Consider the following 17,624-nt stretch of genomic DNA (forward strand, 5'->3'; position numbering starts at 1 on the left):
CCCCTTCACCCCCTCCTCACACTACCCACTTGCAGAGTTCCCCCTTCACCCCCTCCTCACAGTACGCACTTGCTGAGTTCCCCTTCGCCGCCTCCTCACAGTACCCACTTGTAGAGTTCCCCCTTCACGCCCTCCTCACAGTACCCACTTGTAGAGTTCCCCCTTCACGCCCTCCTCACAGTACCCACTTGTAGAGTTCCCCCTTCACGCCCTCCTCACAGTACCCACTTGCAGAGTTCCCCCTTCACCCCCTCCTCACAGTACCCACTTGTAGAGTTCCCCCTTCACCCCCTCCTCACAGTACCCACTTGCAGAGTTCCCCCTTCACCCCCTCCTCACAGTACCCACTTGCAGAGATCCCCCTTCACCCCCTCCTCACAGTACCCACTTGTAGAGTTCCCCCTTCACGCCCTCCTCACAGTACCCACTTGCAGAGATCCCCCTTCACCCCCTCCTCACAGTACCCACTTGTAGAGTTCCCCCTTCACGCCCTCCTCACAGTACCCACTTGTAGAGTTCCCCCTTCACGCCCTCCTCACAGTACCCACATGCAGAGTTCCCCTTCGCCCCCTCCTCACAGTACCCACTTGCAGAGTTCCCCCTTCGCCCCCTCCTCACAGTACCCACTTGCAGAGTTTCCCCTTCACCCCCTCCTCACAGTACCCACTTGCAGAGTTCCCCCTTCTCCCCCTCCTCAAGGTACCCACTTGCAGAGATCCCCCTTCACCCCCTCCTCACAGTACCCACTTGCAGAGTTCCCCCTTCGCCCCCTCCTCACAGTATCCACTTGGAGAGCTCCCCCCTTCACCCCCTCCTCACAGTACCCACTTGCAGAGTTCCCCCTTCACCCCCTCCTCAAGGTACCCACTTGCAGAGATCCCCCTTCACCCCCTCCTCACAGTACCCACTTGCAGAGTTCCTCCTTCACCCCCTCCTCACAGTACCCACTTGTAGAGTTCCCCCTTCACCCCCTCCTCACAGTATCCATTTCTAGAGCTCCCCCCTTCACCCCCTCCTCACAGTACCCACTTGTAGTGTTCCCCCTTCACCCCCTCCTCACATTACCCACTTGTAGAATTCCCCCTTCACCCCTTCCTCACAGTACCCATTTTCAGAGTTCCCCTTCACCCCCTCCTCACATTATCCACTTGTAGAGTTCCCCCTTCACCCCCTCCTCACAGTATCCATTTCTAGAGCTCCCCCCTTCACCCCCTCCTCACAGTACCCACTTGCAGAGTTCCCCCTTCACCCCCTCCTCACATTACCCACTTGTAGAGTTCCCCCTTCACCCCCTCCTCACAGTACCCACTTGCAGAGTTCCCCCTTCAACCCCTCCTCACAGTACCAACTTTCAGAGATCCCCCTTCACCCCTCCTCACAGTACCCACTTGTCGCGTTCCCCCTTCACCCCGTCCTCACAGTATCCACGCAGAGTTCCCCCTTCACCCCCTCCTCACAGTACCCACTTGCAGAGTTCCCCCTTCACCCTGACTGTGCAGCACCACTTACCATTTGACTAGTGCCCCCTCCTCAGACACCTGGAGCTCAAACTCCACTCTCTCGCCTACCATCACCATCTGATCCTCCAGGGGCTGAATTATCAGCACTGGGGGCTCTGTCAGGAGAAAGGGCAGTGAGTTAGCATGGGCACAGACACAGGCACCCCACCCCTCCATCCCATTGGAAACAGACCCTCCACTAACACAAAGAGCCTTTCTTATGATGATAGCCACGCCCTCCATATTGATCGCTCCTTCCATAGGACAGAGCCCCTCCGCTGCAACAAAAAGCCCTTCTTCCACAGATAGCCCCTGCTCACAATTAGTTACTCCCCACAGTGATAGCCCCTCCCTCCAAAGTGATAGCCCCTGCGTCCATGGTGATAGCCCCTCCTTCCACAGCAATAGCACCACCCCTTCAGTGACAGCACCTCCCCTTCAGTTATAGCTCCTCCCCTTCAATAATCACACCTCCCAATCAGTGAGAGCCCCTCCCCACCAGTGAGAGCCCCTCCCCACCAGTGAGAGCCCCTCCCCACCAGTGAGAGCCCCGCCCCTCCAGTGAGAGCCCCGCCCCACCAGTGATAGCCCTTCCCTCCGCAGTGAGAGCCCCGCCCCACCAGTGAGAGCCCCGCCTCACCAGTGAGAGCCCCTCCCCACCATTGATATCTCTTCCCACATTTAGCTCCTCTCCACACAGTGATAGCCCTTCACCTTCAGTGACAGAATGTCCCATAGGCCAGGGAGCCTACCCCACCAAGACAGATGTTTGCTCAGACTGACAGTCTTCACATCGAAGTGGGGTCAGATTGGGGTCATGGTTGGATAAGGGTTAGGGTCTGTTTGGAGTCAGAGTCAGGGTTGGGGGTGGAGGGTAGTTCAGAGATGGGTCAGGGGTCAGGGTTGATTCCTGTCGCTACTTGATACCTCGCACAAAGAGCTCAGTGATGCTCTTCTCGTCCCCCACAACACACTGATAGGCGGCATCATCGGCCAGAGAACAGTGGTTGATGGTTAGAATTCGCTTGTTCCCAATATTTTCAAAGATGAACCTGGCAGAAAGAAACGAGATTGGTCAATGAAACTCACAATTGTCACACCGGCAAAACACCAACCATCACCCTGGCAACGCACTGACTGTCACGCGCCACCCCATCAAGACACCGACTATCACCCCATCAAAGATACCGACTGTCACCCCGTCAAGATACCGACTGTCACCCCGTCAAGATACCGACTGTCACCCCGTCAAAGATACCGGCTATCACCCCATCAAGACACCGACTGTCACCCCATCAAGGCACCGACTGTCACCCCATCAAAGATACCGACTGTCACCCCATCAAAGATACCGACTGTCACCCCATCAAAGATACCGACTATCACCCCATCAAAGACACCGACTGTCACCCCATCAAGACACCGACTGTCACCCCGTCAAAGATACCGGCTATCACCCCATCAAGACACCGACTGTCACCCCGTCCAAGATACTGACTGTCACCCCGTCAAAGATACCGGCTATCACCCCATCAAAGATACCGACTGTCACCCCATCAAGACACCGACTGTCACCCCATCAAAGACACCGACTGTCACCCCATCAAAGACACCGACTATCACCCCATCAAAGATACCGACTGTCACCCCATCAAAGATACCGACTATCACCCCATCAAGACACCGACTGTCACCCCATCAAGACACCGACTGTCACCCCATCAAGACACCGACTGTCACCCCATCAAAGACACCGACTGTCACCCCATCAAAGACACCGACTGTCACCCCATCAAAGATACCGACTATCACCCCATCAAAGATACCGACTGTCACCCCATCAAAGATACCGACTATCACCCCATCAAAGATACCGACTGTAATCCCATCAAGACACCGACTGTCACCCCATCAAGACACCGACTGTCACCCCATCAAAGACACCGACTGTCACCCCATCAAAGACACCGACTGTCACCCCATCAAAGACACCGACTGTCACCCCATCAAAGATACCGACTGTCACCCCATCAAAGATACCGACTGTCACCCCAAAGATACCGACTGTAATCCCATCAAGACACCGACTGTCACCCCATCAAGACACCGACTGTCACCCCATCAAGACACCGACTGTCACCCCATCAAAGACACCGACTGTCACCCCATCAAAGACACCGACTGTCACCCCATCAAAGACACCGACTGTCACCCCATCAAAGATACCGACTATCACCCCATCAAAGATACCGACTACCACCCCGTCAAAGATACCGACTGTCACCCCGTCAAAGATACCGACTGTCACTCCATCAAAGATACCGACTGTCACCCCATCAAAGATACTGACTGTCACTCCATCAAAGATACCGACTGTCACCCCGTCAAGATACCGACTGTCACCCCGTCAAGATACCGACTGTCACCCCGTCAAAGATACCGGCTATCACCCCATCAAGACACCGACTGTCACCCCATCAAGGCACCGACTGTCACCCCATCAAAGATACCGACTGTCACCCCATCAAAGATACCGACTGTCACCCCATCAAAGACACCGACTATCACCCCATCAAAGACACCGACTGTCACCCCATCAAAGACACCGACTGTCACCCCATCAAGACACCGACTGTCACCCCATCAAAAATACCGACTATCACCCCATCAAAGATACCGACTGTCACCCCATCAAAGATACCGACTATCACCCCAAAGATACCGACTGTCACCCCATCAAAGATACCGACTATCACCCCATCAAGACACCGACTGTCACCCCATCAAAGATACCGACTGTCACCCCATCAAAGATACCGACTGTCACCCCATCAAAGATACCGACTATCACCCCATCAAAGATACCGACTGTAATCCCATCAAGACACCGACTGTCACCCCATCAAGACACCGACTGTCACCCCATCAAGACACCGACTGTCACCCCATCAAGACACCGACTGTCACCCCATCAAAGACACCGACTGTCACCCCATCAAAGACACCGACTGTCACCCCATCAAAGACACCGACTATCACCCCATCAAAGATACCGACTAACACCCCATCAAAGATACCGACTGTCACCCCGTCAAAGATACTGACTGTCACTCCATCAAAGATACCGACTGTCACCCCATCAAAGATACCGACTGTCACTCCATCAAAGATACCGACTGTCACCCCGTCAAGATACCGACTGTCACCCCGTCAAGATACCGACTGTCACCCCGTCAAGATACCGACTGTCACCCCGTCAAAGATACCGGCTATCACCCCATCAAGACACCGACTGTCACCCCATCAAAGATACCGACTATCACCCCATCAAAGACACCGACTGTCACCCCATCAAGACACCGACTGTCACCCCGTCAAAGATACCGGCTATCACCCCATCAAGACACCGACTGTCACCCCGTCCAAGATACTGACTGTCACCCCGTCAAAGATACCGGCTATCACCCCATCAAAGATACCGACTGTCACCCCATCAAGACACCGACTGTCACCCCATCAAAGACACCGACTGTCACCCCATCAAAGACACCGACTATCACCCCATCAAAGATACCGACTGTCACCCCATCAAAGATACCGACTATCACCCCATCAAGACACCGACTGTCACCCCATCAAGACACCGACTGTCACCCCATCAAGACACCGACTGTCACCCCATCAAAGACACCGACTGTCACCCCATCAAAGATACCGACTATCACCCCATCAAAGATACCGACTGTCACCCCATCAAAGATACCGACTATCACCCCATCAAAGATACCGACTGTCACCCCATCAAAGATACCGACTATCACCCCATCAAAGATACCGACTGTAATCCCATCAAGACACCGACTGTCACCCCATCAAGACACCGACTGTCACCCCATCAAGACACCGACTGTCACCCCATCAAGACACCGACTGTCACCCCATCAAAGACACCGACTACCACCCCATCAAAGATACCGACTACCACCCCATCAAAGATACCGACTGTCACCCCGTCAAAGATACCGACTGTCACCCCATCAAAGATACCGACTGTCACCCCATCAAAGATACCGACTGTCACTCCATCAAAGATACCGACTGTCACCCCGTCAAGATACCGACTGTCACCCCGTCAAGATACCGACTGTCACCCCGTCAAAGATACCGGCTATCACCCCATCAAGACACCGACTGTCACCCCATCAAGGCACCGACTGTCACCCCATCAAAGATACCGACTGTCACCCCATCAAAGATACCGACTGTCACCCCATCAAAGATACCGACTATCACCCCATCAAAGACACCGACTGTCACCCCATCAAAAATACCGACTATCACCCCATCAAAGATACCGACTGTCACCCCATCAAAGATACCGACTGTAATCCCATCAAGACACCGACTGTCACCCCATCAAGACACCGACTGTCACCCCATCAAAGATACCGACTATCACCCCATCAAAGATACCAACTATCACCTATCAAGACACGGACTGTCACCCCATCAAAGACACCGACTGTCACCCCATCAAAGACACCGACTGTCACTCCACCAAGACTCCGACTGTCACCCCATCAAAGATACCGACTATCAACCCATCAAAGATACCGACTATCACCCCATCAAAGATACCGACTGTCATCCCTCCAACACACTGACTGTTACCCTAGCAACAGACCAACCGATTCCCACCCCAAACACAGTTTGTCAACCCTGCAACACAGTATCACCCCCGCAACACACTGACAGATGATCCCCACATACTGACTGTTATCCCACATAGAAACTGTCACTCAACACACCGAATGTCACCCCACAGAACACAAACTCTAACCCTACCAACTCACCGGCTGTCACCAACACAACACACCAATTGTCGCCCCATATACACAGCGACTGTAACCCTGTCAGCACACCGACTGTCACCCCCGCAGAACACCAACTGAAATCCTGCCAACACACCAGCTATCACCCACACAACACCCTGACTGTCACCCCACACACAGTAGCTGTAGCCCTGCCAACACACTATCACCAATTCAAAACATTGACTGTCATGCCACATAGAATGACTGTCACCCTCCCAACGCACTGACTGTCACCCCATTTAAAGACCAAGGATACTTTTACCTCGACACTCACCCCCTCCCCACAAACACCCTGACACTCACCCCCTCCCCACACACACCCTGACACTCACCCCCTCCCCCCACACCCCGACACTCACCCCCTCCCCTACACTCACCAACATTCACCCCCTCCCCCACACACACCCCGACACTCGCACCCTCCCCCAGACACACCCCGACACTCGCCCCCTCCCCTACACTCACCAACAATCACCCCCTCCCCCAGACACACCCCGACACTCGCCCCCTCCCCCAGACACACCCCGACAATCGCCCCCTCCCCCACACACACCCGACACTCACCCCCTCCCCCACACACACCCGACACTCCCCCCCCTCCCCCACACACACCCGACACTTACCCCCTCCCCCACACACACCCGACACTCCCCCCCTCCCCCAAACGCACCCCGACACTCATCCCCTCCCCCACACGCACCCTGTCACTCACCCCCTCCCCCACCCGCACCCTGACACTCACCCCCTCCCCCACACACCCCGACACTCTCCCTCTCCCCCACACACACCCCGACACTCTCCCCCTCCCCCCACACACCCCGACACTCACCCCCTCCCCCACACACACCCGACACTCACCCCCTCCCCCACACACACCCGACACTCACCCCCTCCCCCACACACACCCGACACTCACCCCCTCCCCCACACACACCCGACACTCTCCCCCTCCCCCCCACACACCCCGACACTCACCCCCTCCCCCACACACACCCGACACTCTCCCTCACCCCCACACACACCCGACACTCGCCCCCTCACCCAGACACACCCCGACACTCACCCCCTCCCCCAGACACACCCCGACACACGCCCCCTCCCCCACACACACTGACACTCTCTCCCTCCCCCACACACACCCGACACTCTCCCCCTCCCCCACACACACCCGACACTCTCCCCCTCCCCTAAACACACCCGACACTCGCCCCTCCCTCACATACACCCGACACTCTCCCCCTCCCCCCCACATACCCGACACTCGCCCCCTCCCCCAGACGCACACCGACACTCACCCCCTCCCCCACACACACCCGACACTCACCCCCTCCCCCACACACACCCGACACTCTCCCCCTCCCCCACACGCACCCCGACACTCTCCCCCTCCCCCACACGCACCCCGACACTCTCCCCCTCCCCCACACGCACCCTGTCACTCACCCCCTCCCCCACCCGCACCCTGACACTCACCCACTCCCCCACACATCCCGATACTCACCCCTCCCCCACACACACACCGACATCACCCCCTCCCCCACAACCCCGATATTCGCCCCCTCCCCCACACACACCGACACTCACCCCCTCCCCCACACACACCCCGACACTCAACACCTCCCCCACACGCACCCCGACACTCGCCCCCTCCCCCACACACACCCCGACACTCGCCCCCTCCCCCCCACACATCCCGACACTCGCCCCCTCCCCCCCACACACCCCGACACTCACCCCCTCCCCCCCACACAACCCGACACTCACCCACTCCCCCACACACAACCCGACACTCACCCCCTCCCCCACACGCAACCCGACACTCACCCCCTCCCCCACACGCACCCTGACACTCACCCCCTCCCCCACACATCCCGAGACTCGCCCCCTCTCCCCCACACACACCGACATCACCCCTCCCCCACAACCCCGACACTCGCCCCCTCCCCCACACCGACATCGCCCCCTCCCCCACAACCCCGACGCTCGCCCCCTCCCCCACACACGCCCGACACTCTCCCCCTCCCCCACCCACACACCGACATCACGCCCTCCCCCACAACCCCGACACTCGCCCCCTCCCCCACACACCCCGACACTCGCCCCCTCCCCCACACACACACCGACATCTCCCCCTCCCCCACAACCCCGAAACTCGCCCCCTCCCCCACACACACCGACACTCGCCCCCTCCCCCACAACCCCGACACTCACCCCCTCCCCCACACACACACCGCATCACCCCCTCCCCCACACACCCGACACTCGCCCCCTCCCCCACACACACACCGACACTCACCCCCTCCCCCACACACACACCGACATCACCCCCTCCCCCACACACCGACACTCACCCCCTCCCCCACACACACACCGACACTCACCCCCTCCCCCACACACACACCGACATCACCCCCCACCCACACACCCGACACTCGCCCCCTCCCCCACACACACCCCGACACTCGCCCCCTCCCCCACACACACCCCGACACTCGCCCCCTCCCCCACACACACCGACACTCGCCCCCCTCCCCCACACACACACCGACATCACCCCCTCCCCCACAACCCCGACACTCGCACCCTCCCCCACACACACCGACACTCACCCCCTCCCCCACACACACACCGACATCACCCCCTCCCCCACACACACACCGACATCACCCCCTCCCCCACACACACACCAACATCACCCCCTCCCCCACACACCCGACACTCCCCCCCTCCCCCCCACACACCCGACACTCGCCCCCTCCCCCACACACACCCGACACTCGCCCCCTCCCCCGCACACCCGACACTTGCCCCCTCCCCCCCACACACCCCGACACTCGCCCCCTCCACCACCCCGACACTCGCCCCCTCCCCCACACACACCCGACACTCGCCCCCTCCCCCACACACACCCGACACTCGCCCCCTCCCCCGCACACCCCGACACTCGCCCCCTCCCCACACACACCCCGACACTCGCCCCCTCCCCACACACACCCCGACACTCACCCCCTCCCCCACACGCACCCGACACTCACCCCCTCCCCCACACGCCCCGACACTCGCCCCCTCCCCCATACACAGCCCGACACTCACCCCCTCCCCCACACGCACCCGACACTCACCCCCTCCCCCCACACGCCCCGACACTCGCCTCCTCCCCCCCACACACCCCGACACTCACCCCCTCCGCCGCACACCCCGACACTCACCCCCTCCCCCGCACACCCCGACACTCGCCCCCTCCCCCACACACACACCGACATCACCCCCTCCCCCACACACCGACACTCACCCCCTCCCCCACACACACACCGACATCACCCCCCCCCCACACACCCGACACTCGCCCCCTCCCCCACACACACCCCGACACTCGCCCCCTCCCCCACACACCCCCCGACACTCGCCCCCTCCCCCACACACACCGACACTCGCCCCCCTCCCCCACACACACACCGACATCACCCCCTCCCCCACAACCCCGACACTCGCACCCTCCCCCACACACACCGACACTCACCCCCTCCCCCACACACACCGACACTCACCCCCTCCCCCACACACACACCGACATCACCCCCTCCCCCACACACACACCGACATCACCCCCTCCCCCACACACACACCAACATCACCCCCTCCCCCACACACCCGACACTCACCCCCTCCCCCCCACACACCCGACACTCGCCCCCTCCCCCACACACACCCGACACTCGCCCCCTCCCCCGCACACCCGACACTTGCCCCCTCCCCCCCACACACCCCGACACTCGCCCCCTCCACCACCCCGACACTCGCCCCCTCCCCCACACACACCCGACACTCGCCCCCTCCCCCACACACACCCGACACTCGCCCCCTCCCCCGCACACCCCGACACTCGCCCCCTCCCCACACACACCCCGACACTCGCCCCCTCCCCACACACACCCCGACACTCACCCCCTCCCCCACACGCACCCGACACTCACCCCCTCCCCCACACGCCCCGACACTCGCCCCCTCCCCCAGACACAGCCCGACACTCACCCCCTCCCCCACACGCACCCGACACTCACCCCCTCCCCCAACACGCCCCGACACTCGCCTCCTCCCCCCACACACCCCGACACTCACCCCCTCCGCCGCACACCCCGACACTCGCCCCCTCCCCCGCACACCCCGACACTCGCCCCCTCCCCCCCACACACCCCGACACTCGCCCCCTCCCCCGCACACCCCGACACTCGCCCCCTCCCCCCCACACACCCCGACACTCACCCCCTCCCCCGCACACCCCGACACTCACCCCCTCCCCCGCACACCCCGACACTCGCCCCCTCCCCCCACACACCCCGACACTCACCCCCTCCCCCGCACACCCCGACACTCACCCCCTCCCCCCGCACACCCCGACACTCACCCCCTCCCCCCGCACACCCCGACACTCACCCCCTCCCCCCGCACACCCCGACACTCACCCCCTCCCCCCCACACACCCCGACACTCACCCCCTCCCCCGCACACCCCGACACTCACCCCCTCCCCCCGCACACCCCGACACTCACCCCCTCCCCCGCACACCCCGACACTCACCCCCTCCCCCGCACACCCCGACACTCACCCCCTCCCCCGCACACCCCGACACTCACCCCCTCCCCCGCACACCCCGACACTCACCCCCTCCCCCGCACACCCCGACACTCACCCCCTCCCCCGCACACCCCGACACTCACCCCCTCCCCCGCACACCCCGACACTCGCGCCCTCCCCCCCACACCCCGACACTCGCCCCCTCCCCCCCACACACACCGGCACTCGCCCCCTCCCTCCCCCATAACCCCGACACTCGCCCCCTCCCCCGCACACCCCGACACTCGCCCCCTCCCCCGCACACCCCGACACTCGCCCCCTCCCCCCCACACACACTGGCACTCGCCCCCTCCCCCACACACCCCGACACTCGCCCCCTCCCCCATAACCCCGACACTCGCCCCCTCCCCCATAACCCCGACACTCGCCCCCTCCCCCACACACACACCGACATCACCCCCTCCCCCACACACACACCGACATCACCCCCTCCCCCACAATCCCGACACTCGCCCCCTCCCTCACAACCCCGACACTCGCCCCCTCCCCCACACATTCCCGATACTCACCCCCTCCCCCACACACACACCGACACTCGCCCCCTCCCCCACACACACACCGATATCACCCCCTCCCCCACACACACACCGACACTCGCCCCCTCCCCCACACACACACCGACACTCGCCCCCTCCCCCAGACACACACCGACACTCACCCCCTCCCCCAGACACACACTGACACTCACCCCCTCCCCCACACACACCCGACACTCTCCCCCTCCCCTACACACACCCGACACTCTCCCCCTCCCCTACACACACCCGACACTCACCCCCTCCCCCACATACACCCGACACTCTCCCCCTCCCCCCCACACACCCGACACTCGCCCCCTCCCCCAGACACACACCGACACTCACCCCCTCCCCCACACACACCCGACACTCCCCCCCTCCCCCACACACAACCGACACTCGCCCCCTCCCCCACACACACACCGACACTCGCCCCCTCCCCCAGACACACACCGACACTCACCCCCTCCCCCAGACACACACTGACACTCACCCCCTCCCCCACACACACCCGACACTCTCCCCCTCCCCTACACACACCCGACACTCTCCCCCTCCCCTACACACACCCGACACTCACCCCCTCCCCCACATACACCCGACACTCTCCCCCTCCCCCCCACACACCCGACACTCGCCCCCTCCCCCAGACACACACCGACACTCACCCCCTCCCCCACACACACCCGACACTCCCCCCCTCCCCCACACACAACCGACACTCTCCCCCTTCCCCACACACACCCGACACTCACCCCCTCCCCCACACACACCCGACACTCTCCCCCTCCCCCACACACACCCGACACTCTCCCCCTCCCCCACACACACCCGACACTCACCCCCTCCCCCACACACACCCCGACACTCACCCCCTCCCCCTCTCACACCCCGACACTCACCCCCTCCCCCTCTCTCACCCCTACACTCACCCCCTCCCCCACACACACACCGACACTCACCCCCTCCCCATCTCACACCCCTACACTCGCCCATGAACCACCCCACATACTTGCTGTGTTTATTGTTGTATTGGAGCCAGTCAGTTGGAAGAGGAACGGATGAATGAGGGACCGGGGAGTTGGTTGCAGGGGTCGGGGGAGAGAGAAAGAAACGGAGAGATTAGGAGGACAACATCCAGCAGTTTCTTGACTCACAATGTCATCGCGGCCGCTCTCTGAGCAACCGATCCTCACACACCTTACTGCCTCAGGCCTCCTTGCGGCCCCCACCCCCCACCTCCCCTTATACTCCTGACTCCCTTCTACACCAGCTCAGCACTCCCCAACCTCCAGGACATTAATCCAACTGCCCACTCCGTCCTACTGACACCCTCACCCCTTCACTCCCACTGCCCACTCCATCCCCTCCCCCCTAGTCACTCCCACTGCCCACCATCCCATTCCCCCTCCTCATCATTCCCACTGCTTACTCTACCCCACTCCCTGCCTCGTCACTCCCACTACCCACTCCTTTCCACTCCCCGATCACTCCCATTGCCCTCTCCATCCTACTCCGCCCCCTCATCACTCGCATTGCTCACTCCATCCCCCTCTCCATCACTCCCACTGCCCACTCTACCCCACTCCCCTGCTTGTCACTTCCACTGCGTACTCCATCCCAAACCCACCCTCATCACTGCCACTGCCCAATCCATCCCACTCCCCTCCTCGTCACTCCCACTGCCCACTCCGTCCCACTCCCCCCTTGTCATTCCCACTGCCTACTCCATCCCTCGTCACTCCCACTGCCTACTCCATCCCACTCCACACCTCATCACTCCCACTGAACACTCCTTCCCACTTCCCCCCTCGTCACTCCCATTGAACACTCCTTCCCACTCCCTCTTAATTGACTCCGACTGCCCTCTTCATTCCACTCCCCTCCTCATCACTCCCAATGCCCACTCCATTCCATTCCCCGCCCCCCTCGTCACTGGCACTGCTCACTCCATCCCACTCCCCCATCACTCCCACTGTCCACTCCATCCTACTCCATCACTCCCACTGCCCACTCTACCCCACCCCCCCACACCACTCCCACTGCCCAGTCCATCTCACTCCCTCTCCTCGCCATCATCCTTCTTCATCACTCTCACTCTCTGTCACTCCAACTCTTCATCGCCCTCACTGCCCCTTCCCATCATCCCCATTGCCATCATTCCTCCTCCTTGTCACTCCTCTTCCCCTCTTTCCCAGCCCCATTAGCACCCTTCCCCATCACTCTCCCTCCCTGTCTCATCACCATTCCTCCTGTCACACTGGCTCTCAGTCACTCCCCCTCCCATCACTGCTGATCACTCCCCTCCCTGTCACCACTCCTTCTCATGCTGACCGCTTGCTCCCCTCTCCCTCCCGCTCACTGTTGGACTGTTACCGTCTCTCACCTTCCGCTGACCTGAATCTCCTGCCCGTTCTTCATCCATTTCACCTCTGCATCCGGATTGGCCACTTCAACCACCAGCTTTATCCTCTGTCCCTTGTCCACCTGATAGGCTGCATCCAGCTTCTTGAGGAACGCTGAGGTTCAGCAACATTCAGAATGAGCGATAGATAGATAGATAGATAGATAGATAGATGGATGGATGGACAGAGAGAGAGAGAGAGACAGACAGAGAGAGAGAGACAGAGAGGGAAACAGGGAAAGAGGGAGTCAGAGATATAGAAAGCGAGAAATAGAGTGAAGGTCAGTGTAAGAGACATAGAGAGAGAGAGGTATAGAGAGAGAGGTATAGAGAGAGAGGGGCAGAGAGACAGACAGAGACCGAGAGAAAGGTAGACAGATAGAGAGAGAGAGACAGAGAGGGAAACAGGGAAACAGGGAAAGAGGGAGTCAGAGATATAGAAAACGAGAAATAGAGTGAAGGTCAGTGTAAGAGACAGAGAGAGACAAAGAGAGAGAGTGAGAGACAGAGAGCAAGAAACATCATCCCCTCCGTCACACACTGCCTCCTCACCCCCTCCCTCACACACATGCTGGATTTTCTACCTGTGCCTTTTTTCTCCTCCTTCTTCATGCGTTTGAGGCGTTTGAGCATCCCTCGCAGATCCGTGATCCCATATTGGAACGCAATCTTCTCATACTGTGAGGCTGGTGCGCTCTGTAGGATCTCCCAGACATCGATCTTGGGCCCTTCCTCCACCTTCACATCCCTGTGTGAACAGAGACACTGGCAATGCTCACACAGGGCAGCAGGTCAGGGAGAGGGAGAGAGAGAGAGGGATGGAGAGAGGGAGAGAGAGAGAGAGAGAGAGAGAGAGGGGGGTAAAGGGGCCTAACTTCCTCAGGCTCCCCTCCCAGGCCTCAGACTGGAGTTGTGGTGTCAGTGGGAGGTCACCTCAGTGCGAGGGGAGCAATGTTACAGATTGAGGTGGTATACTCATGTGGGAAGGCAGGTATTTCCAAGAATCATCTTCCTCATAGTGCTATTACAGGACAGGCGAGCGGCTGTGGGGCCCACAGCAAGCAGTGGGCTTCTTGTCACCTAGCGATGCGGAGAGAGCGAAGGCTGGGAGTTGAGTAATTGACACCCCGAACTAACTGAAGATGTCACACCTTTCATTACTGAGTTAAAATGGCAGCAGTCAAGCAGGGTGTGTCCCCTTGAGTGGTTTTCCATCCTACTGCTGAGCCAATGGGAATTGAGAGTGAAGATGCTGCCCACCATCTTTACTTTTCACTTCCCAGGCACAGAGAGCAGGAAGATGCCATGTTCCAGCCCAGCTTGCGCTGACTTGTTCACGGAGGAGTGGCTACAATTTTCCTCCGTGCCTCCTGCTTTAGGGAAAGGCTGGAGGGGAATCAGCTTGGCTTCAACAGCTCTGACCTTTTCTGGAAAATCCGTGGTCAAGTGAGGGCAGGGCCCAAGGCTTGGCTGTAACATCTACCTCTACCACCTGGGCTCACACATGGAGAACTGGCAACTGGGTGACGAGCAACACTCTGGGACCTGGGACAGTGCCTTCCTCTTCCCTGCTTCTGGGGGCCTGGAATCTGGGCCCTGGGGCCTTTCACTCCACTGCTTCAGGAGCCTGAAGTCTGGGCTCACCCCACTTAACTCCCAGAACTTGGGCCCTGTTACCTGTTCCCCAGCCTCCTCGCCAGTTGCATACTAGCGGAGAGTGAAACTCCATACTGGTCACAAGCTAAGAATGTTTCAAACTTCTACCACCCTTTGTGTGTAGAAGTGTTTCCGAATTTCACTCCTGAAAGGCCTGGTTCTAATTTTTAGACTGTGCTCCCTAGTCCAAGACTCCTCAGATAGCGGAAACAGTTTCTCTCTATCTACCCTATCTGTTAATATCCCTTAATATCTTGAAAACTTTGATCAAATCACCCCTTAATCTTTTAAGTTCCCAGAATACAATCCTAGTTTGTGCAATTTTTCCTCGTAATTTAACCCTTGGAGTCCAGTTCTGGTAAACCTACAATGCACTCCTTTCAATGGTAATATATTCTTCCTCAGGTGTGATGCCCAGAACTGCTCACAGTAACTGCAGGTGTGGTCTAACTAGGTCTTTGTATAGCTGAAACATAACTTCTGCAATCTTGTATCTAGTCCTTAAAATATAAAGGGCCGCACCCCTAGCCAAGCTGTTCCAGTACAGCTACAACACTGGCATCTACCCTGCAATGTGGAAAATTGCTCAGGTATGTCCTGTACACAAAAACAGGACAAATCCAACCCGGCCAATTACCGCCCCATCCATCTACTCTCGATCATCAGTAAAGTGATGGAAGGGGTTGTCAACACTTGCTTAGCAATAACCTGCTCAGTGACACTCAGTTTGGGTTCCGCCAGGGCCACTCAGCTCCTGACCTCATTACAGCCTTGGTCCAAACATGGACAAAAGAGCTGAACTCCAGAGGTGAGGTGAGAGTGACAGCCCTTGACATTAAGGCAGCATTTGACTGAGTATGGCATCAAGGAGCTCTAGCAAAACTGGAGTCAATGGGAATCAGGGGGAAAAACTCTCCACTGATTGGAGTCATACCTAGCGCAGAGGACGATGGTTGTGGTTGTTGGAGGTCAATCATCTCAGCTCTAGGACATGACTGCAGGAGTTCCTCAGGGTAGTGTCCTAGACCCAACCATCTTCAGCTGCTTCATCAATGACCTTCCTTCAATCATAAGGTCAGCAGTGGGGATGTTCACTGATGATTGCACAATGTTCAGCACCATTCGCAACTCCTCAGATATTGAAGCAGCCCATGTCCATATGCAGCAAGACCTGGACAACATTCAGCCTTGGGCTGATAAGTGGCAAGTAACATTCGCGCCACACAAGTGCCAGGCAATGACCATCTCCAACAAGAGAGAATCTAACCATCTCCCCATCACTGAATCCCCACTATCAACATCCTAGGGGCTACCATTGACCAGGAATTGAACTGGAGTAGCCATATAAATACCGTGGCTACAAGAGCAGGTCAGAGGCTGGAAATTCTGCAGTGAGTAACTCACCTCCTGACTCCCCAAAGCCTGTCCACCATCTACAAGGCACAAGTCAGGAGTGTGATGGAATACTCTCCACTTGCCTGGGTGGGAGCAGCTCCAACAACACTCAAGTTGCTTGACACCGCCCAGGATAAAGCTGCCCACTTGATCGGCACCCCATCTACCACCTTCAACATTCACTCCCTCCATCACTGACGCGCAGTGGTAGCAGTGTGTACCATCTACAAAATGCACTGCAGCAACGCACCAAGGCTCCTTAGACAGCAACTTCCAAACCCGCGACCTCTACCACCTGGAAGGAAAAGGGCAGCAGAGGCATGGGAACACCACCACCTGCACATTCCCCTCCAAGCCACACACCATTCTGACTTGGAACTATATCGCCGTTCCTTCACTGTCGCTGGGTCAAAATCCTGGATCTCCCTTCCTAACAGCACTGTGGGTATACCTACCCCACATGGACTGCAGCGGTTCAAGAAGACAGCTCACCACCACCTTCTCAAGGGCAATTAGAGATGGGCAATAAATGCTGGCCTGGCCAGTAATGCCCAAATCCCATGAACGAATAAAAAAAGGCCAGCATTCCATTAGCCTCTTTGATTATTTTCTGTACTTGTTCGTGTACCTGGACCCCAAAGTG

At 59.0% G+C, this 17,624-nt stretch overlaps 1 protein-coding gene across 1 annotated transcript in view; it reads right to left on the reverse strand.

Moving 5' to 3' along the window:
* LOC137377244 (myosin-binding protein C, cardiac-type-like) overlaps positions 1-17,624 on the reverse strand; it is a 182,559-nt gene that overhangs the window by 99,084 nt on the left and 65,851 nt on the right. Inside the window, exons 15-19 of the mRNA XM_068046785.1 lie at positions 14,515-14,678; positions 13,913-14,045; positions 12,539-12,541; positions 2,427-2,551; positions 1,510-1,615 (exon numbers count right to left, since the gene is read on the reverse strand). Of these exons, the coding sequence (XP_067902886.1) occupies positions 1,510-1,615; positions 2,427-2,551; positions 12,539-12,541; positions 13,913-14,045; positions 14,515-14,678 (531 nt within the window). The remainder of the gene's footprint in view (positions 1-1,509; positions 1,616-2,426; positions 2,552-12,538; positions 12,542-13,912; positions 14,046-14,514; positions 14,679-17,624) is intronic.

Source organism: Heterodontus francisci, chromosome 14 (genome assembly GCF_036365525.1).
Source record: "Heterodontus francisci isolate sHetFra1 chromosome 14, sHetFra1.hap1, whole genome shotgun sequence".
NCBI lineage: Eukaryota > Metazoa > Chordata > Chondrichthyes > Heterodontiformes > Heterodontidae > Heterodontus > Heterodontus francisci.